General features: G+C 39.7%; 1 protein-coding gene across 3 annotated transcripts in view; it reads left to right on the top strand.

Moving 5' to 3' along the window:
- Positions 1–23495, top strand: part of LOC149152303 (kinesin-like protein KIN-UB) — a 515820-nt gene that overhangs the window by 3896 nt on the left and 488429 nt on the right. For all 3 annotated transcript variants that reach the window (XM_089446071.1, XM_089446070.1, XM_089446069.1), the window contains exons 5-9: positions 95–316; positions 450–615; positions 13926–14075; positions 14425–14513; positions 14992–15204. In XM_089446071.1, coding sequence (XP_089302197.1) covers positions 95–316; positions 450–615; positions 13926–14075; positions 14425–14513; positions 14992–15204 — 840 coding nt within the window. The remainder of the gene's footprint in view (positions 1–94; positions 317–449; positions 616–13925; positions 14076–14424; positions 14514–14991; positions 15205–23495) is intronic.

Genomic DNA, 23495 nt, shown 5'->3' with positions numbered 1-23495 from the left:
ACCTAATCTAAGGTTATTTGAGAATTGTCATCACCAGAGGTTTCTTTATATGTTGACTTACAATCCTATTTTTGTCATCTTGGTCCTGCATCAGTTGTATTTGGAGACTGTACAAGATCTACTTGCACCTGAAAGAGATAATATTGCAATTGTTGAGGATCCGAAAACTGGTGATGTGTCTCTGGCAGGAGCCACAATGGTCCAAGTACGCGACCGTGGAGGCTTTGTGCAACTTTTAGAAACTGGCCAACAAAATCGTTTTGCATCAAATACAAAGATGAACACTGAATCCTCACGAAGCCATGCAATTCTATTGGTAATAAAATATGAAGAAAATTATTGTATGTCACCAGTCTTCTTAGCTGGTCTTGGGTGTATGCCAAATTATGCATATTTTTTGTGCAATTTGTATCTGGTTGAATAATTAGATGCTAATTTTGCCTCTCCAGGTATGTATAAAAAAGTCAGTTAAGGAGAAGAAAGAAAGTGAATTACCTTTACCAAATGAGAATGGCAACTGTCTTGATTTATCAAAAGGGCACCGCATGCCTTCCATCAGAAAAAGCAAGCTGCTCATAGTTGACCTTGCGGGGTCAGAGAGAACAAACAAATCTGGTTTGTTCTCGTTCATACTTTGATGGCTGTTTTCAGTGGACATTTTGAACACATTCATACTTAATTAAGAACATTGTGGAGACATGTTCGTTAAATATGCTAAAAAATTATTTTATGCTTCTTTATAGCAGTAGAGAGCTAGCCAAGGAAGCATTTGAAGAGTTTCCATTTTAGAGTGATAAGTTGATTTTGAATTTTGCAATATGCAGGTTGGAGAAACTGCTTTTTGGCTATTTTGTTTTTTATTTTAATTTCACTGCACACACATGTAGCTTTCCCAATCTCTGTGGGTGCGCCACATCACATCTACTAGGCTCATTGACAACATAACAGTAATGTGGCTTTTATGTACAACTCTTACTATAGAAAATGGTTCAGTTCTGGACTTTGAGTATTGACCCTAAAATTATACATATACTTATGGAAATCGTTTTTCTAACTATACTGTGCAGAAAATTTGCCTAATAGTTTCTATTAATTCTCTCTTTTTAGTCTCCCTGTTTGGCATGCAGCATCATTTATCAGTATCTTTCCTTGTCACGATCACATTCCATGTCTTGCTATTGAAGTCCTAAGCTATGACTAATAAACATAAAATATTATGGCTTCTGTGGTAAAAATATGACATGCTTATATTTAAATTTTAGAGTAGGAAATGGGGCAGGGAATGCTCATGACTCTCAGGTTGCTAGTAGAAAGGGAATTTGGGCTGGAGAATTCCAAGGTGGACCACTCGATGATTGATGGCGAGCCTACCTAGGATAAGGGACCAGGAGAAAAAATGTGTTCTTTGGCTCAACTGGAGGTTTTCAGACATTGTGCCACCTGAAAAGCCAAGTCATTTGCTTGGATTTAGTCTCCACAACTTATTTAGATGAGCATCTAACGTAGGTTTATGATAGAACCACTTGTATTTATCAAATCGATTATACTTCTTGATATTCTTGGCATTGTTCCATTTCAGTACTTTCATCAAGTGGCTGGAGATTGAAGGTCTAGCTTCATTAAAAGCTAAGCTCTTTGAACTATTGAAGGACTGGTCTATCAGGGCTATTAAGTTTGAACTGGTCCTTCAATTTAGGCCAAGAGATGCACTCTCTAGTTTGAGTCAAATAAGTCTTGAATTGTATTGATAACTCTCTTGAAAAATCTAAGGGCTAAGAACCATGTGGACTTGCCCAAAGATTTTTCTTCATGGAATATAGGAGACCACTGTAGATACTGTCAATTAAAAGGCAGGCCAAATTTGTACCCTTGGCCTTTCAGATTCAGGGGCGGCTTAATGAGCCTCTCAGCCCTTTCAGATACCTTGAACAACAAGAGCCCCTTCAACTATATTCCCAATCCATTTTGAGCAGCAGCTTCTTTATTTAAGCATAAGTTGTGGATAATTGCTTCAATCAGGGAGGGAATGATAAGTACATTAGTCCGTAACACTTTTGTTGGGATTATTCATTGTGTTCATCATGTGTTGTGAATATTACATTTGAATTTTAGCAGGTTTTTTAGTTTAGTAGGTTAGCGTAAATATATCACTTATATGGCACATTAAAAGCATAACCATTACTTTGGAATAAAATATTTCCCTTTATGAAAACAACAGTTGCATATAGTGGGTCAAACATGATCACTTTGTTGATTTCTGGTAGCATCGGATGTGCTCTAAGCCTCAAAATTTGCAGGGAGACTAGGACACATGTATTCCAAAATACCCATAAATTGTTTTGGGAAATTCCACCCAGAGACAGTTTTATTAAAATAACTAATTATTTTTATTGGATGCCTAAGTCTAAACTTAGGAAATTAAAATAATTAAAGGGTATTAATCAAACTGAGGGTGAAACTTCTAGAAGAATATGGAGATCGAGTCCAAATGATCTGAGCCATTGATTAGAATCTAATCTAGGCCGTTGATTACTCAACTGGAGGATTATAAGAAGGACTACGATGGGCATTTGGAAGACACATCGAGTAAGAGATCAAGAGATCGATTTCTGAAGAGAGCAGTGGAGCAGTTGCCGGAGAAGTGATAGAGGTGATTTCTTGCAATGAGGGGCAGAGATAGTTTCCGGTTGGAGAGTTTCCTGATCTAGGGATACATCGCAGAGAAGGCAGAGAGAGATATAGAAGAGGCAACGCAGAGCCACGTTGGGCAGTGTAGGGCCATGCAGAGGCAGCGCAAAGCCTGAGAGGAGATTCAAAATTTGCTGGAGAATTAATTTCCAGAGCCAGAAGCCAGGTTGTGAGACTGGGAGGGCAGAATGTCGAAGTTCCAGAGGCAAATCGATCAGCTAGAAGGAGTGACGTAGTCCCCAGAAGCTGTGACGCAGAGCAACGCAGTGATTGTGCAGAGGTAGCTAGGGGCTAGCCATTCAATCGCTGGATCAGTGTTGGATCGCCAATGATAGTGTGAGGTATATCTCACTCATCTTTCTGTCAGTCAGATTCTCTGTATTGGATAGCCAGCAAGGCATCCAAAGATTGTGTTCAAAAAACTACTGCTTAATAATACAAACCCTTAGTTGCTGCATCGGTTTTCCCACATTGGGTTTTTCTGGGGACATTTGTCCAAAAATAACGGTGTCATGTGTTGTGTATTTCTTTATTGCTTAGTTTCTTGTTTCCGCATTTAATTTAATTGGTGAAGGCTGTAATGTATTAGTTTCGGTATTTGCTGTAGGATGCAGTAAATAATTTATTTAGTAATTTAACAAATAGAAGATACTTAATCAGTTGTTGTAGTAGTGATTTGGGGTTTCTCGAATTTTCACATGGTTTTAGAGCACAAGGTGAAGCAGGAGAGCAGAGTCAGAAGAGCTCAGTGCTGAAGAGAAGGAGGGAAGTCAAAGTACTGCATAGGCAACAAATCGAATCCCCAGAGGGATTACGTAGTCCAGGACAGGAGGGCAAAATTTTCGGGGGAAAATCTCTCTTTGAGTGAGTCGATAGAGAGAAAGATTTCCATATCGAAGTTTGCCAATGTCATAGGGAGCAACGCAGAAGCATTAGCGCAAAGCAGTTTTTTGGTGAGACGCAGTTTTCTGCAGTAGTTGCTGGGGCAGAAAAGTGTCAAAAGGAAGGAGACACTGTGGAGAGAATTTCTTCCTTAGAGAATACCTAGCCAACGAATTCGATTTCTCTATTGTTGAGCAGCAACAGAGAGGAGTAGATCTACTAACCCAACAGAGAGTGCATAGGCTGTTGATTTTCCACAACCTTGGGTCTAAGTTAGAGTCTTAAAATCACTGACGCTACCAAACCAAGAATCTCAACCATAAACTACTTTGCACAACGGAAATATAAAGCAGTAAATCACACATGCACAAAACATAGACAACTTTTTAATTTTCAACCCAACTTCGTTATATTAACAACATATAATACAACAGTGTACGACTCTCGTACCAGGGATAATGACCCCTAGTAAGAGATGCAAAACTGGGACTTGGTGTCAGTTCATCGACAACCAATCTATCCTCAACAAGATACTCTGACCATACCTTGTACCTGCCTAGTCCTTTGGATTCCGATTTGCAGCCCTTGCCTCTGTCAATGCTCCAAGTCCATCTGGCCATTGAATCTCAGCTATCCAATCTGCTCTCTAGTTGTCTCTTCGTCAATCAAGGCCACAACACATCGAGACTCCTGTTGAGTTGCTCACAGTTCTACTTGTGAACAACTCTCAATTGCCCACTGCTGCTCCTCAACTACTTAGGGGCTTTTGCTCACTATGGTCTTCTTGTGCTGCACCGATGAAGACCAACATAGGGCACAAAGGACTGCCACTTATCATTGCAAGATGTCCATCTCCCACAATGAACATGGGCTAGGAGAACTGCCCATCATTTGTTGTAGAAGTCCTTCTCCACACGCAAGTCTCGGGCTCCAATTTGCCTCCTAGTAGCCTCTTTCATCCATCAAAGAGATACACATAAGGCTGCAATACTTCACCCAATCACGCACCAACAACGTCCTTCTTGTTTGCTGCTCTAGGGCTACTTTGGGTAGCCAACACACTGTCCTCCACTTAGATCTATGGCGCCCAATCCATCATCCAAGGGTCCATCTGCATCACACCTTGATGTTGTCCTCTTGCCTTCTGATTTGATGTGCCTGCTGTCACCTTTGCTGCTTGGTAGGCTTCCTAACAATCCACGTGGGCTCCTCCAAACAACTCCTAAGGCCTCCTTAAGTTGCCCATCAACTGATCCACGCAATAGTCAGCACTTGGACCGAAAAACTACACTGCTGGTACTGCTCCTTGGAAGATCCTTCAGCTCCTTGGAAGATCATCCACATGGCACCAACAGTATGCTCATCAAACTGATCCAAACATGGTCAAACCTTGACCCAATACATCTCCCAAAACTGTTGTTGTCACAATGCTGCACTACTGCTCTCTGGTTAGGGCATCACCTACAACCCTATTCCTCCACACAACTCAGCAACCAGCTGTCCAAAAGACCGCGGTCTAGTCTAGAGAGAGTCCTCCACCCCTACGTTGCTCCTTCTAGCCTTGTTTGACCCCAAACACAGCTCTTAAAGGCAGCCTGTTGCTGGCTAAGGCCTGCAGCCTAGCACAACAACTGTTGTAGCTTACGACCCCCCTCTGTTTTACAACTCGGCCGAGTTGAAACCGAAACGGCCGTTTCGGACCGAGTCAAACCCCAACACAATGACCCGGCCAGCAACCCGGCTCGGTTGACCGAGTCAGCTATGACTCGGCCGAGTCATCCAATGACTCGGCCGAGTCATAGCTGACTCGGTCAACCCGGCCGGGTCCGTATTGACTCGGCCGAGTCATTAAAAGCACGGCTGGGCAGCGTATTTTATGAATTAAATTCACTTTTTTGCTGTTTTTTGGTAAAGTTAAGTAGGGTTTGTGGATTCCAAAGGGTAATGGTAGATTGTTAAATGCTTTTGGGGTCCATTTCCCCCTCCCAAACTCTATTTAAGACAGCCAAATGCTCTCATTTCACTCACAGCAGTCTTATGCATTTGAGTGAGAGTCTTCTTTGAGAGTTAGTGAGCAGTTCTTGAGCTTGTTTTGGAGCAGCAGTGAGGAGTCTTGGAGGAGCATTGTAGCTGGAGTGAGGAGCTTCTTGGGCAGCCATTTGGAGCAGCATTGAGGAGCTGATTCTTGGAGCAAGCTTGAGGAGGCAGTTTGTGCCTGGAGGTATTTTTTTCCACCTCTATAAATCTGTTTTTACTTAGTAAATTTTAGGTGCATATCAAGATAGCTTAGAGAGTGTTTTTAGTCAAATAAATGAACATTGAATCAATTTTTTTTTTTTTTTCATTTTCAGATTGTTTTCCTAGTCAAAAAATGGCACCTAGAGCAAAAGATCCTGCTTGGGCATATGTTGAAATGGTTGATAGTGAGATGTGTTGCAAGTTTTGCCATAGGAAAATTAAGTCAGGTCCTGGGGGGATTCATAGGCTGAAACAACACTTGGCAGGGATTAAAGGCAATATTACTCCATGTCCCTCTGATCAAATTGGGGAGATTAGAAAGAATTTGTTGGAAAGCTTTGAAAAATTTAAAGAAGAAAAGACTAGGCAAAAAGAGATACAGGCTGAAATTGGGAGGAAGAGGGAGATACAAAGAATGATGGCTGCCAACCCCCACTATGAGTTTGAGGGTTCTTCCTCTATCCCTCAAACTGATGCATCAAACCCTTTCCGTTATGTTCCTCCCTCTTTTGCTTCTGTTCAAGATAAGGGAAAGGGTAGAATGAAGGGTGATGGGACTATCAAAAGTTTTTTCACTCACTCAGGCTCCTCTCCATCAGATGCACATGGTCCTGAAGTTAGTATTAGTAAAGCTCTTGCTCAGCCCACTTTAGATGACCATTGGAAGAAAGAATTGAGGGAGACTGCTTGTGACTACATAGCTAGATGGTGGTATGATGCTGATATCCCCTTTAATGCTGCTCGTTCACCATATTATGAGCCTATGTTTGAGGCCATACATGCTGCTGGAAAAGGCTTCAAAGGCCCTACTATGCAAGAGCTAAGGGGGTTTCGTTTGCAGAAAGAAATTAAATCAATTAATGAGTATTTGCAAGATTTCAAGGAATCATGGGCAAGAACAGGGTGTACCATCATGTCAGATGGATGGACTGATCAAAGAAACCGTACCATCATAAACTTTCTTGTCTTCTGCCCACAGGGAACCATGTTTTTAAAATCAGTTGATGCATCTGATAAGGTAAAAGATGGCCACTTGTTGTTTCAGCTATTGGATGAGGTTATTGAGGATGTGGGGGTGGCTAATGTTGTTCAAATCATCACAGACAATGCCTCTAACTATGTTCTTGCTGGTAGACTGTTAGAGGAAAAACACAAGACCATCTTTTGGACCCCATGCGCTGCACATTGCATAGACCTCATGCTTGAGGATATTGGAAAATTAGATTGGGTCAGAAACACTGTAGATAATGCCAAAAGCATAACAAAATTTATCTACAATCATACACTGGTTTTGAGTCTCATGAGGAAACACACTGGAGGCAAGGATATTATTAGGCCTGCCATCACTAGATTTGCTACACATTTTTTGACATTGCAATCTATGCTTTCCCAACATAGAAACTTGCAAAAGATGTTTTCCAGTGATGAATGGAATCAAAGCAGTTGGTCTAACAAACCAGAAGGCAGAGAATTGAAAAGGAAAGTCCATGATGAAACTTTTTGGAGAAAGGCAACAGAGATTGTGAAGCTTGCTGAGCCACTAGTTAAGGTGTTGCGGTTGGTGGATGGGGAAAGGTTGGCTATGGGCTTCATTTATGAGGCTATGGATCAAGCAAAGGAGCAAATAAAGACAGCATACAAGGATAGAGTGGCAAAGTATGGGCCCATTTGGGCAATCATTGATGAAAGATGGAACAATCAACTCCATCGCCCTATACATGCAGCTGGGTATTTTTTGAACCCACGGTATCATTATAAAGCTAAGGAGTCAGGAGCTTTGAGGGGGGAGGTCAGAGATGGACTGGTTGATTGCATTGAGCGCATGGTCCCATCGGAGTCTGATCAGCTGCTGATACATCAGCAGGTCACATCCTTCAGCAATGCAACAGGTACCTTTGGGAAGAACCTAGCAAAGATTGCAAGAGAAGCAGATGAGCCAGGTAAACAAAAATTTCAATTTTCAATTTCTTAATGGTTTTACTTTTTTTATTAAAGTTTGTTAAATCATTTATAATTTGAAAGTTAGATATAATTTGTAATTTTGTTGAGCTTCAGCCTTCATCTAACTCATAATTCATTACACTCCTATGTTTTTTGCAGCACAATGGTGGGAGGCCTTTGGTGGCCAGTGCCCTGAATTGCAAAGGTTTGCAATTCGTATTTTGAGTCAAACTTGCAGTGCATCTGGGTGTGAGCGCAATTGGTCTGTCTTTGAGAGGATTCACACAAAGAAGAGAAACCGTTTGGAGCAAAAACGGTTGAATGATCTAGTTTTTGTCCAATACAACCTTCGGCTCAGACGGAACCAATTGCTGAACAAAAGACCTGATTCAGATCCAATTGTGTTGGAAGACATTGATCCAACATCAGATTGGGTAGTGGAGAGTCGTCTACCAGAGTTTGATCCTGATGAGGATCTTGAGATTGATCAACTTGATGTTGAACATCCACTGCAGCCTGTTCAGTTGAATGCAGATCCCGATCCACCAGCCTCAGTCTCACAGCCAGCTAGTAGGACTCCAGTTGTAGGTGCTTCGCCTTCCTCTGCTCAGCCACGACAGAAGCGCAGCCGCATTTGTACTCTATCTCAGCTTGCATCTGCTGCACAGCCTAGTGGTACTGGCACCACTTCTACAGTTGCAGTTGGAGACGATGATGATGAGGAGGAGCCATGGGGCCCCTTGTCTGACTCTGATGATGATGATCCAGAGATTGGTCGAGATGATCTTGGCTCCTCTAGCAGTAGCTACTAGCCTCCTTAGTTATTTGTATTTTGTTTTGACTCTTGAGTCTTTGATCATGTATGACAGACTACAGTTGACTATGTATTTACTATTGCCATTGGGTACCATTTTGATATAATGGATTGGTTCATGAGCCTACTTTGATCATATGTTGTCTTCCATGTATATTATAATGTTGTGTGTTTGGAAACTTGAATGAAAATCTTTAAAATTATGTTTAAAATATTTATTATGTTTTTTTATAAAAAAAATAAATATTTAATGTATTTTTTACAACGACCGAGTCATTGAAATCGAGCCGGCCGAGTCATTACCGAGTCGGAGTCGGAGTCGGAGTCGATCCTCGGCCGAGTCGGAGTCCGAGTCCGAGTTGTAAAACATTGCGACCCCCTCAAAACTCTACCAAACAGCTCTGCTTTTCCCTCCAGATTTGCGGCCTTCCCTGCCTAGCAATTCACACCCAAGAACAACTTCTAATCATGCCTCAAAACAACCCTAAGACCTCCACGCTGTCACCTACAACACTTCGGTCTTACCACAGAAAATACCCACGCTGTCCTTGGCTCCTCCACGTTGTCCCTTCTTGGCTCCCTTGCTGCGGCTAAGCCTCACGAAAATTCAGAGCTCCTTATGAGATGTATTGCCCCTTTTTGGATGCCTAAATGACTCCATATCACTTCATATTTATACACATATGAAGGCTCAACGAATTGATGAGGAGACCCATCTATTGGACTGCTTTTACACCAAGCCTACATGACTTGGTAACCAATAATTACCTTGTCAACTTCAAAAATTCATTTCTCTCTAACGACAACTCGGATTCGGACGATTCTTGATGCGTTGGAATCATATCGTCGAGCACTATCATCCTCATCCATCACATGTCGTACCTCCATCACGGTTTTGGCCCAAATCACAATGGGTGCAAAACCCCACACTTGGGTTCCAAGCCCACAAGCTGCCCTTGTGGTGCTTTGCTCTCCAAACCCTGAACCCTAGGGCTTGGAGTACCTCCCAAGCTACACAAATCAACATAGGCTAGTCTAGTGCTGCGCAGAGGAGAGAGGAGGTAGTTCAACATTTCATTTGCAGAGATGGTAGCTAGTGGGTTACGAGATCATGATCAGTTGGATGGTGCATCCAACTATGTGATTTGGAAGGTAAGGATCTCACGCCTTCTGGATGAGCACAATCTCTAAACCTATGTTGACAGTGTGGTAGTTGTACATGCAGATCCAGATCCACTCAAAAAGTATAAGGCTGAAATGGCGAAGGCCAAACGATTGATCCTCGATGGAGTGAGAGATCACATAGTATGTCACATTGCAGATAAGGATATTGCTCGACAGATGTGGGATGCCTTGGCTATGCTATATCAAGGATCTTCCGAGCAATAGAAGATGTACTTGGAGGAGAAATTGAGATCAACTAGGATGGAGAAAGGGGAACACTTAATTCGTTCCTAACGAAGCTTTAGGAAATCTGAGACTCGTTAGCCGATGTGGGGTCAACACCTCGGGCTATCGAGATGGTTAGGCTGGCCCTGAATTCTGTTTCAGAAGAATGTGGGCCGCTCTTCAGTAGGAAGAGATGAGGAGAGACTTAGTCAAGTGCAAACTTGATAGCAACAACAACAGTGGGACGAAGCCCAAGGAGGAGGAAGAGAATGCAACCCTTGCATCCAAGGGGCAGCAGGAGCAGCGGAGGTGGAAGAAGGACGTCTTGAAGATCAAGTGCTTCGGTGTGGTGAATTTGGTCACTACGCTACACAGTGTCCTCTCAAGAAGAAGGACAAGGACGAGAATCATGATCCAAAGGCTGCATCCGAAAAGATGGAGGAGGATTTTGTCATGGTTGCTCAGATACCTCCAGGGGAGAGGTGGGGTGATCTAGTAATGTAGTTCGAAAGAACTGCAGACGGGCAGGATCCTTGAGGAGTCCACTTCTCTGAACAATACCTTGCTACGAGAGCCCAAATCAGAATTGGTAGGATGGACTAGTGTTAATTGGTGTAGAGGAGTGTCAGAGTGACAGTTGCAGTGGCTAGGAGCGCCACAGACTAAGCAACGCAGAGTAGAATTGGCAACAGTGCATTTGGCATAGTGCAGAGTTAGCAATGGTGCAAAGGCTTCAGAGGGTCAACGTAGAGATTAGCAGCAATTGGAACTCCAACAATAGATGCATCATGTTGAACACCTGTTCAGTAATTTTGGATGCTTTTCCGTTGCTGATGCAGTAGAAGCAACAGTTGGAGAAGGTTGCAGTGCAGATGCAGTGTTGGCAGTGGCAGTGCCAACAACAACACAGATGCAGAACTTATGAGGGTTGCAGTACAGATGCAGTGTTGGCAGTGGCAAGGTCAGTAGCAGTACAGATGCAACATTTGCGCAGTAGTTGGTGGGCAATGATGTTAGACATCAGCAGTGCAGAGGGAGATGTTACAGAGAAGGGTGATGCTTCAATAGGTTGCATTGGTAGAGCACATTCCTTGCTAAGAGGGAGTGTTTATTTCTGGTAGCATCGGTTGTGTTCTAAGCCTCAAAATTTGCAGGGAGGCTAGGACGCATGTATGCCAGAATACCCAGAAATCGTTTTGGGAAATTCCACCAGGAGACAGTTTTATTAAAATAATTAATTATTTTTAACTGATGCCTAAGTCTAAACTTAGGAAATTAAAATAATTAAAGGGTATTAATCAAACTGAGGGTGAAACTCCTAGAAGAAGATGAATATCGAGTCCAAATGATATGAACCATTGATTAGAATCTAATCTGGGCCGTTGATTACTCAACTGGAGGATTATAAGAAGGACTTCGATGGGCATTTGGAAGATACATCGAGTAAGAGATCAAGAGATTGAGTTGATTTCTTGCAGTGAGGGGCAGAGAGAGCAGTGGAGCAGTTGCCGGAGAAGTGATCGAGTTGATTTCTTGCAGTGAGGGGCAGAGATAGTTTTCGGTTGGAGATTTTCCTGATCCGGGGATACATGGCAGAGAAGGCAGGGAGAGATCTGGAAGAGGTAGCGCAGAACCACGCTGGGTAGCATAGGGCCACACAGAGCCTGAGAGGAGATCCGAAATTGCTGGAGAAACGATTTCTAGAGCTAGAAGCCTGGGTGTGAGCCGGGAGGGCAGAAAGTCGAAGCTCTAGAGGCAAATCAATCAGCCAGAAGGAGTGATGTAGGCCCCGTAAGCTGTGACGCAGAGTAGCGCAGTGATTGCAAAAAAACTATGCAGAGGCAACTAGGGGCTAGCCATTTAGTGGCTGGATCAGTGTTGGATCACCAGTGATAGTGTGAGGTATATCTCACTCATGTCTCTGTCAGTCAGATTCTCTGTATTGGATAGCCAGCAAGGCATCCAAAGATTGTATTCTGAAAACTACTGCTTAATAGTACAAACCCTCAGCTGCTGCACCAGTTTTCCCACATTGGGTTTTTCTGGGGACATTTGTCCAAAAATAACGGTGTCATGTGTTGTGTATTTCTTTCTTGCTTAGTTTCTTGTTTTCGCTTTTAATTTAATTGGTGGAGGCTGCAGTGTATTAGTTTCGGTATTTGCTGTAGGATGCAGTAAATAATTTGTTCAGTAATTTAACAAATAGAAGATACTTAATCAGTTGCTGCAGTAGTGATTTGGGGTTTCTCGAATTTTCACTCACTCTCCCATAGTTTTTACTCTATATATGTCTTAGTACAAATGAGCTTACAGAGATGTGGAAAGTTCCCGCAATCTCCTCTAATATTTGCTTACTTTCTTGTGTGAGTATTCACATTGTTGGTACTGTGCTGATATCAATATTGCTCATAAATATGCCATCTCATTGCCTATGTAAATTCCTTGTTCAAACTGCTGCGCCCACTCTTTAAATTGGAAGACATCCTGCTATGACTGTAAATTCATAAGGCGAACAAGCCTTATCATTGGAGTAAGCTTTTTCTTTGTGGATTTGGTGCTTCAAAAAAGCTAATTTATGGCTCTGTTTTACAGTTTTGTAACTGATATCTTATGTAGAGGAAAAAATGTTCCCATAACAATTCTAGAGGCTGCAGGCACTGTGCTGGTATCAATAATGCTCATAAAGATGCCATCTCATTACCTATGTAAATTCCTTCAAACTGCTATGCCCACTCTCCAAATTGGAAGACAGCCTGCTTTGACTGTAAATTCATAAGGCAAACAAGTCTTATTGTTGGAGTAAGCTTTTTCTTTGTGGATTTGGTGCTTCAAAAAAGCTAATTTATGACTCTGTTTTACAGTTTTGTAACTGATCCCTTATGTAGAGAAAAAATGTTCCCATAACAATTCTAGAGGCTGCAAACTTAAGATTTTACTGTTAAGGTTTTAGGCGTTTAGGTCTCTCCTCCCCTTTGCTAAGAAAAAGGATGAAACACTTTGTCAGGTGGATTATGCTGGGCCATATGTAAGTCAACAAGCACAGGTTTTGAAGGTGCACGGTTTTGGTTGATGATTTTTTTTAGTGTACATTCTTTTTATCACAATAAATAATAGGATTGGTTGTGAGTACGATAGATAAAACTGCCTGATGTATTTGTTATAATATAATGGGCATATTGTGGGTTGGGCAACATGTGTTTCAGTGCTGCAGGACTCGCTGATCAATCACCAAGGCTGAGCCAAAATGAGAACCAGGCCTGAAAAATTGGCAGATTTGCAATTTATAAAAATTAGGAACATGCCAATTTCTTCAAGAAAGCTGCACGAGTGGGAGGCAAAAATCTATTTTTAAAGTGCCCTTTTGGGTCTCATTTTACCCATTTTTGTTTGCAGATTTCATTTCCATGAGTGAGAACTCCCCTTCGTTGTTCCAATAGAGGGGAAACATCGTGTCAATGATTGAGAATATATTTAGTTGAAAGAAAAATCATGCATTTTAAAGATCTTAGCAAGTTCTTTGCTGGTTTTTTTCCAACCTTTTCCTCAGTCAACAATTCAGGATGATGTTCAAGTCACTGTAAAAATATTGAGACCAAGTCCTGCATTACTAGTTTTAATTGCCCTGTACCATAGAAGCAGAAGCCTATTTTTATCCCTTTGGGATAACCATCTAATTGTCTGTAATTTTAATATCAAGACAATGCAGCTATTTTTTATTTTTCAATTATTTATTCATATCCTTTTTCTTTTCTCTAAATATCAATCGGAAGCAATGCTGCTTGTCTACTGGATTTCTCTTTGATAGAAACTGCTAGGCAAACTGGTGGCAAACTTACTGTCTTTTAAAACTATATATATATATATATATATAGAACCATTTTTGTATAGGTCTGTTGTTAATGCAATGCTTCACAGTGACTGTGGATGACTCTTCTTGGACCTTTTCTAATTGAAGTTTGCTTCTGCTTGGCAGGTAGCGAGGGTCAGACACTGGAAGAGGCTAAATCCATTAATCTTTCCCTCACAGCACTTGGAAAATGCATCAATGCACTAGCTGAAAATAGTTCCCATATTCCTATAAGAGATTCAAAGCTGACTAGATTGCTTCATGACTCATTTGGAGGTTATTGAATTATCTCCCTGCCATTTGTTTTTGTTGTGTTTTTTTTTATTGCATTTGTTTTTTTTCCTTTGTAAGTTTTCCCATGAACCGTCCTGAAAATGTACATTTTTCATCTGATGTTCAATTTTTACGTGATGGTCATATATGCGAAAACTTGTTAATGTGTCTTTTCAGAGTATAATTTTGTAATGTATAAATTAAACAAAAGATAAAGTTTTTTTTTCACATTGAAGTGCGGGACTCACCAATTGAATACTCTGGATATGGAGTTCCATCTCCTTTCAGACTTTGAGGTCAACATAATAATAAGCCTGTTTGTTGGTGCTAAATCTTTCCCCATGGTGAACAGGTTCTGCAAGGACTTCTTTAGTTATAACAGTTGGACCATCACTGCGGCATCGAGGAGAGACAGCAAGTACAATTATGTTTGGTCAGAGAGTGAGTCATAAGCTTAGTGCCTTTTTGTTTGTAGTTGGTTGTTTTAGCATATAATATTTGTCTTATTTAAACTTCACAGTTTACTGGTAATAGTTACCAATGCTGATGTAGAGAATCAAATGAAATCTAAGATGATTCCATTTAAAACTAAAATCTTTGAGTCCATGGGAGTGTGGTCAAGAGGCAAGCAGTGAGGTGATTGGGCTTTGTATTTACATGGAGATGTGGGTTCAACACCCCCCAAGTGGGTGTAGATGAGGTCAGGTGCAAAGTCATCAGTGATTTTAACAGCAAAGATATGCCCCCCATAGCATGGAAGCTTAGACAAAGAGATTCTATAAGAAGTGATTTTCAAAAGGAAAAACTAAAAGCTTTGTGATTGCAATTTGCCATGTCATTCTATGTATTAGATTGTATTCTATGTATTAGATTGTTTAAATGAGTGATAGTAGATTCATTTTAATTTTTCCATTTTTAGGCCATGAAAGTGGAAAATATGGTGAAGCTGAGGGAGGAGTTTGATTACAAAAGTCTTTGCCACGAGCTTGAAATTCAGGTGGATGTACTAATTATGGAGAATGAGCGACAGTCTAAAGTGGCTCTTGATGCTAAGCAAGAAATGGAGAAGAAGATCAAGGAAATGCAGTGGTCTCTATTGGAGGCAGAGAAAAATCTTGTTACGAATATAGAGGTGAGAGCTACTGTCTATTTCCCTAGTGAAATGCCTATAATATCAGAACAATGTTAAAAAATTGACCATATATTTAAATGTCATTTGATAACATTTGATGAACAGAGTCAAGATGTGCATTCATGTTTAAGAAGTAGATAAATCATTTCTCTGCATATATCAGTGGCAAAATTATCTGCATTTGTAAATGTACAAGTTTTGCAGCTTTCTTGTGGAAAATGATGGAAATGTTTTTCAATATTTCTATACTTTTCTTTGTTCGAGTACTAGAAGGAGATGATGGGAATTATAGATTTTTTTCCTTTAATGTTTCTTTTAATATTATCCATGGAAAAACTTGCAGTTTCTATTCAAAAGAGTGGAAATCATATTTTTCAAGTACAAAAGGTAAGATACATAGAAGATAAATCAAGGATACACTATTCTGCACCAAGCAGAGATCATCCCTCCCCAAACCTTTTTTTAATCAAGCACACAGGTTGGCTTCAAATCCAAGTCAGTGCTCCAAAGTGCCTATAATTGTGATGGCCCATTTCAATCTATAAGCAAAAGAGTATTAGCATGCATACGATGTATGCATATGATAGCTACATATGCACACATCGCATTTCTTGCACTAGTATACTTACTAAATAATTAGGAAAAAAGTTAAATGAATGAAAAGGGACTAAAACACCTAAATTATCAAGAAGAGAGAGATTATCTAAAATCCAACATTCAAAAGATACATATGAAACACTTTGTACTTATAAGGTGTTAAATAAGATTCATTAAATTCCAATCATTCTAAGATAAATATTGATCATCACAAGGGTTAAAGTTAAAAGTTACATATTGTTCATTTATATGTATATAAACATATATTTATATAAGTCAAAGTTTTTTTTAATTATCATAAACATTTGATAACTATTAAATTTGTTATTATAATTAAACTTTATAAAAGATAAAATAATATAAGATTTATATGCTTATCCTCACCTCACTCTACACGTAAATTTAGTTTGCCAAATCACATCTAAGGAGGGCAGTGACCACCAAAGGGGTTACTTATTCCAACCACGCAAAGGCAGAGGGGGAGGAATTTTGTTGGAAGAGGAGGACGGGAATGATAGTTAGAGATCTGAGTTAGCACTGGGATTCCATTATTCTTGAAGCTTTTGGGCATGGGGGACCGAAATACTCCAACTGGGAAGTATTTTGGAGCTGAGTACTAAGGTTGTGCTTAGCTTGGTTGGGTGGTTCTAGTCTTTTGGTAACGGGGGTGGGAGAAAATTGGGATTGTCTTCAAGCTAATTTCCAGGTATTCCTCGGCACTTAATTTTTTCGAATTCTGTATCTGATTTATGATAAACTCAAGGTAAATCAAGGATGTTGATATAATTGTTAAGATATATATATATATATATATATATATATATTGTAAATGAGGACCTCACAATAATTTTACATCTCAAATATTATAAATAGAATGTGAAATCACAAATGGTGTCCATAAAAACACATAAGACTACATACAAGAACCAAAACACCTTAGAAACTAACTAAAAACCGAAGTAATCTCCAAAAATAGAAATGACCACTTCCACATCATATGCTGTGCACAGATGAAATAGGAATCCCATCCCTAATTTCCTCCAATATCATGGAATCCTTTGCTAAGACTTGTTGCTGATAAATATGGGAAAATGATCCGAATTGGATCATTGAATTGTTTATCATCCATCTTGATGCATTTGGAGTGGAAAAAGTGAAGGATTCAGCTCACGGGACTGTTTTTATTGGTGAGACTCAGTTTGGCAAAACGTGGCTTTGAAACCTTTCGGGAGCGTTTTGAGGTATCAACGACATTTTTTAGCGCAACATATTTTCATGCTACTCTACACACGGCGCAAGAAGCGTGTCAATCAGAGTCCATATGCAAAAGTTATGCCACTCAGAAGTTGACCTCCATGTTTTCACACCTATAGTTCGGGAGGATGTCGCATCAACGCCCATTATTCATGGAAAAGGGGATAGCCACGTGTTTGTGATGTAAAAGATTCTAGAAGAGTCTATATTGTAACTCTAGTTAAGAGTTGATGTAGTCAAAATCAACCATTAGTAGGCTATCGGGTTGTGTTATAACCAGGCCACTAGGAGGAAGAGGCATTCCATTCTTTCGAGAGCATTTTGTTCCATAGCTGAGCAAAGATAGCCAGGAGAGATAGGAGGTAGAGCACACAGGGAGGATATGTGCATTGTAGTAGTCCACGGGCCGCAGACATTACTTCTTTGTACTTGCAACCATATTTACAGACAAAGAAAGAGAACGACTCACCTTCGAGCTTGGTTTTCTCCCGAAAGGGTTTCCCAGAGAGCATATCTTGTGTCTTGTGTGTGTGTGCTTATTTTGTCATTCTCTACTTTTTTGCATAATTTATATTCGCATGAATGCACTAATTACAATGAAATTTGCAGATCTTAAATTTTAATAAATTGTAATAGTGTAGAATTTTTAGTGTTTTAATATAATATTATTAGATCTGTTGTGACGAATTGTCCAGTGGAATATCCACGACAGTTTACGGATCATTTGGTATCAGAGCCGTTTTTTTGGGTATTTGTGGATATTTGCAGGGGATCTAGATTGACTGGGCCAAAAATCGTAAAACCCTAATCATGGCCGACAAATTTCTAAATGAACCTTGTGATTCTACAGAGGTGAGGTTTTCGCCGCTCGAACAACAAGTTGCGGATATAAACCACAATGTAAACCTCCTCATGGCGGCCCTAAGCAATAAGCTGGGGATATTTGGAGAAAATGGGGGTTCGAATACAAAGGACAAATTAGAAGGAGGATTGGGAGATTGGGAAGACACGAAGAACCAGCCGAAGAAAGAACCCGGAAAATATCAACCCAGCTCGAGTGTTGTTAATCAATCCTTATTTAAAGTGGAAGCAAAAGACGATATTAAGCCGTACCACGACAAGATCAACGCTCTGAACCTGAACCATTGGTTGCAACAACTAGAAGTTTATTTCAGCATCCATCAGATCGAGTAAGGGCAAAACCCTAATGTAGTTAACAAAATGAAGTCTTGTCCATCAATACATGGTACCTTCACCGATTGCATTGCAAATTATAGAAAGATAAACTTTGAAGTCATTTGAGACTCATAATGCATTAATAAAGAAACAGACCCCCGAAAACACTAATGCAATCATAAAATACAAAATAGGATGAGGGGGACCCAAAATTTAGATATAGGCTAAGAATTTTGGGTGTTGTTGTAGCGGCTACAATAGGTTAGTAGCAACTTCTGGGTAATCATAAATTTCACAAACTAAAGAGTTAATCTTTGGGAAATCTGGAATTGTAACATAGAGTTTTTTATAAAGTACTGGGTGGACCAAGACTAATTTATAACTGGATTTTTGACTTATTATCCCTGCCACGCAGGGTATAACACATTCGTTTATGCGTTGACCATCAATTATCTCCCATTTGACTTAAAATTCAAAGGACCATGGATAATGTTAACCTTATAAAATCAAATTAATTTATTTTCTTCAATTTTTAAATTTAATTTATTTGAAGTTTGATTGGTTTATGGGGGATTCACTCTTATTTTGCAATGATGTGGTTTACGGTGATGGAAGTCCTGGGACGTCATAGCAGTATTGAGAATTGAGAGTGTGTCATACGGTTGATGTGCGGGGATATTTCCAATATTAATTGCATGTACGATGTCATCTCTCAAATATATTATTACTGAAAATTAACACTTTACGAAGCAGTAAAACATTCATACTCCTCCTGCCTGTGGGTAAGAATTATATTAAATTTAAATAAAGTAAGGTCGCTTTCATTGCATGCATGGACCACTAAAATCAATGTTGCAGTAATTGTTATCAGGATAATATTGGCGAGGGAAAAAATGGGAAAAAATCGTAAAAATTGGGAAATAATCGAGAAAAAATTTTAAAATACAAAATATTCATTTTTTTTCAATTTTTTTAATATCTAAAGCATCTACAACATAAAATAAATACATTGACACATAAATATGATAAAAGAACTAATATATAAAATGTGTAATATCATTTCTAGTGCTACATCACACATAATAGTGAATCATGTCATGAATAGTAAGTCCCGACTCTTGAGTCCCAACTCAGCCTCAAAATATCAACAAAAAATATAATAATGTATCTCATATCATGAGTCATAATTTCATATACAATGAAAGGAACCAAATAAAAGTCTAATACTATTGAATTCCTCTGCCCCTCTTGCGAGAAAATGCAATAGTTTTCCCTTTCCCTCTAGATGTAGATGCCAGTGGAGTTGGCAGTGGACTCTGTTGTGCTCTAGAAGCTGAAGAACTAGGAGCTACAAGAGGTAGACCACGTTTTCTGCTCGTGGCAGGGGTAGCCTGGGTAGGTGGTGTCACCTCCTCCTCCTGTTTGTCCTCCTCCTCGTCCTCGTCCTCCCCCTCTACACCTTCCACTACCTCCTGCTCTAACCAATCATTGACAGACTCCATGAGAGGCCTCTTGGCTTCAACCCTCCATGCAACAGTGGTGTCAATCCCATGCAATGAGATGGCCTCCATATTAGGTATCCTCTCAAGTTGCCTCACCCACAATCAAAGATTGTAGTAGACATGGACCATGTCATTAAGTCACTGGGACTCCAAAGTGTACAAAAATCATGAAATAATAATTATAAAAAAAATATTGTTTAATGAATTCACAAAATTAATTGGAAATTTGCAATATTTTAAGTTTTAAGTTTAACCTCTTGCGCTTCTTGTGTATTTTTTCAAATACACTCCAATTGCGCTCGCATCCTGAGGAGCTACATGTTTGTCTAAGGATTTGAATGACAAGCTTTTGCAGATGGGGTACCCTGGTACCATACATTCTCCACCATGCATCTACAACAAAATTACAAATAAAATTTTAAATAAATATAAGAAAAAAATGAAATTTGAAATTTGAAGCAAAGTATGAAGTTATGAACTTGAAGAGACAATGAAATTAGAAACAAACTAAAAAATACCTGGCATTTTAGTTGTCTTATCAGTCACAACCATCTCAAAGCCAAATGTGCCACCTGCCATCCTGTATGTCTCCATTTCATTGGAGATTTCTATACGTTCTGCTGGAGATCGCACCATCCTCTGAACACAGGTTAAGAATCCATCCATGATCTCAGCATCAAATACGAACCCACATGGGTAAGAAAATGTGGGGTTCAGGTAGATCCCTGCAGCATGAATGGGACGATGGAGTGTGTTGTTCCATCATTCATCAATCACTTCCCATAGGAGGAGTTGTTTCTGAAACCCCTCATCTCTTTTATCATTATAGTAGGCCCGAATGGATTCTTTGGCTCTATGCATGGCCTCATACAAACAACCTATTGCGGGCTTTTCACCATCAACTAATCGAAGAACCTTTACCAAAGGTTCAGTAACGGTGCACACCTCCTGCACTCTCGCCTAGAAGTCTTCCAGGTATGAAACTAATCTGCATATGGCCTCTCCCTCTGGTTTACGACTCATTGTCAAAGCACGATACTTCTTTGAAAGAAACATTCTCTTCACATCCCACATAGAATTTAAGAGGAATTGAAGAGATATGAAACTGGTGGCAAACCGTGTAATGGCGGGGCACACCAACTCCTTGTTGTTGGTGAATTTTCTCATCAAGCTAAGCACAGATGTATGATTATATATAAATTTTGTAATGCTTTTTGATGAGTCAACAATATCTTTGACAAAGGAAATTTTTCCTTTGTCCTCCAACATCAAATCAATACAATGTGCAACACAAGGTGTCCAAAATAAAATAGGATGCCTCTCCATAAGCATCCTACCAGCAGCAACATAATTTGCAGCATTGTCCGTTATCATTTGGACAAAATGTTCTGCACCCACCTCCAAAATAAACACATCTTGCAAATCACATAAAGTTTTTTCATCTTTGATATGTGAAGATGCATCAACAGATTTCACAAACATTGTCCCCTTGGGACAACTAACCAAGAAGTTCATAAGGGTTCTCCCCTTTTGGTCGGTCCAACCATCTGACATCATAGTGCATCCTGTTTGTGCCCATGATGCCCTAAACTTCTCCAATATGTTGGTGCAGTCAACCTTTTCATCTTGAAGAATCTGACCTATGAAGTCATCATAAGAAGGGATTTTGTACTTTGGGCCAACAGTTGCAATAGCATCAACAACAGGCTGGAAAAATGGATTATTCCTTGCAACGCTGAAAGGAATATCACTCCAAAGGAGAAATTTTCCCAACAAATTGTCAGCTTGTTCTTTCTCAGTTCTTTTAAGCATTGAAGTGATAGATGGTTGTGAACCAAGTGTGGTTCTAGGAACAAAAAATGATGAGGCAACTACCGGGTTGGTTGTAGATATTGATGCTGAAGTGGAACCAGTGCCGCTTCCATGTTCACCTGAGCCTAACAACCTCTTTGTTAGTTGCTTCTTTATTTCTGCTTTAGCCTCTCTCTCGTGCTTTAATTCTTCCAATGATCTCATGGATCTTCGAATGATTTCCGGATTTGTATTTGTGCAAGGCCCTGTTGACCACTACCGGTCAACTACCCATAGCAGTACACCCCCTTTTCTTTGCAAAAAGGGTAGCGCTTGATCGACATGTCCGTGCCATTCTACAGTCATCGACAACTTATTCAATTTATGTTGTAAACCCAGTCTGCATGTATAACTTGTAAATAATCTTAGCAGATATGAGTCATGTATGTAAATTGTCTAGGTGGACCTAATTTTCTAAGTGATAATCTACGTTCCTGAAGGTTTTTCGTCTCACCGATCCATGATCGGCAGAGTTTTCCTTCAGCCTAACCCCAAAGCCGTAATGGATTTTGTCACTAGAACCTTAGGAGAATCCTAGTGTGTTAATCTGCTAGATTATAGTTGTGTTGCAGAACTGGGTGGTTTATGAGGGTCTGTGTCAAATGGGTTCTCCCCCTTGAGATGTAAAGTTGTAAAAGTCATGATTTAGAGTGTCTTGAGGGTTAGAAAATGTTTTTAATCCCCTCATAAGTCCTAAGTCCTAGGTCCTAGGTGATTTTTCCAAAGGCTAAGTTCGAGGATCCATTTAAAAATAAATTAAAAAATAAAAAAATAAAATAAAAATAATAAAATAAAGTAAAAACTTAAAAAATAATAAAATAATAATATTTTGAGTAAATAAATGCAGAATTTCAATTTTTTAATGCATTAAAAATTTGACGGATGAGATTAAGAGATATCTTGATCCTCATCGACGGTCAAGATCATTTTGACATGGATCACTCGAACTAGCTGTTGGGAATTTTTCCTTTAAATAGGGTGTTAGGGGTCATTTGACACCAGAGATTGGATCTGAGAGTCTAGTGCTAAAGAAATCTCTTGTAGTCATTTTTTTGTGCAATAAAGAAGACTTTGGGGTTAAAAATCTTGCTGGTGTTACTCTTCTGAAAATGTTATAAGATTGTTCTATTTTTTTTCTGCATAATTTTATTTTCAGCCATTAATGATAGCTTAATGAAGATTAATCTAGGCACAGGTATCTTGTCTGATCTTTGGGGTTTGAATGATAGTTTAGATTCTGAAATATAGTGGCAGGTATCTCCATTTGATCGGGGTTTCACTATTGTTTCCTCCTTCTATATTGATGGTTGATTTTAAGCTGTGCAGGAAATCCCTTTTTCAGATTACCGGGCGTTAGGGGAAGTTCTCGGCTGAACCAACCAACTCCCGGGTTGTGTTTTCTGAAAGAGCCCAACCAATTCTTGGTCCTGGGCTTATCATTCGAAATATTTTTATGACGCATGCAGGGTTTTCTGAAGCATTTTACATTAAAATTAAATTCTGATAATATTACTGTGATTACTGACAAATCTGGCTATTTTAGAGCCTGCAAATTGTAAATACTGTAAATTTCTTGCTGGGTCTAGGGTTTTAGTTCCATTTTTTGCATATACTTTCTGGATTTTGTTTTCCATTTGCAGGTCTGAAACAAAATTCTTGTGGAAAATTAAATTTTGCAGGGTCCCCATTTTGCTGTACAAGGGTTTCGAAATATCGGTCATATTCAGATCTGAGGTTTCATTATTTGCAGGAAAAGAATTTTGTTTTGAAGTGGTTTTCTCCGCAATCAATGCACGTTATTGCATCCCCTTTCTAGTTTCTGTTGTAGCTGCCTTCATCATTTCCGATCATTCGGCGGCCATCATCGTACCACCCTCATCCTTCCCCTTTGCCTCCTCGCTGTCATCCTTG

Source organism: Pinus tabuliformis, chromosome 9 (genome assembly GCF_031772625.1).
Source record: "Pinus tabuliformis cultivar Carrire ecotype Pingquan chromosome 9, CPIR1, whole genome shotgun sequence".
Classification (NCBI taxonomy): domain Eukaryota; kingdom Viridiplantae; phylum Streptophyta; class Pinopsida; order Pinales; family Pinaceae; genus Pinus; species Pinus tabuliformis.
Note: the sequence above shows the minus strand (reverse complement) of the source record. Positions and strands in the feature narration are given on the sequence as shown.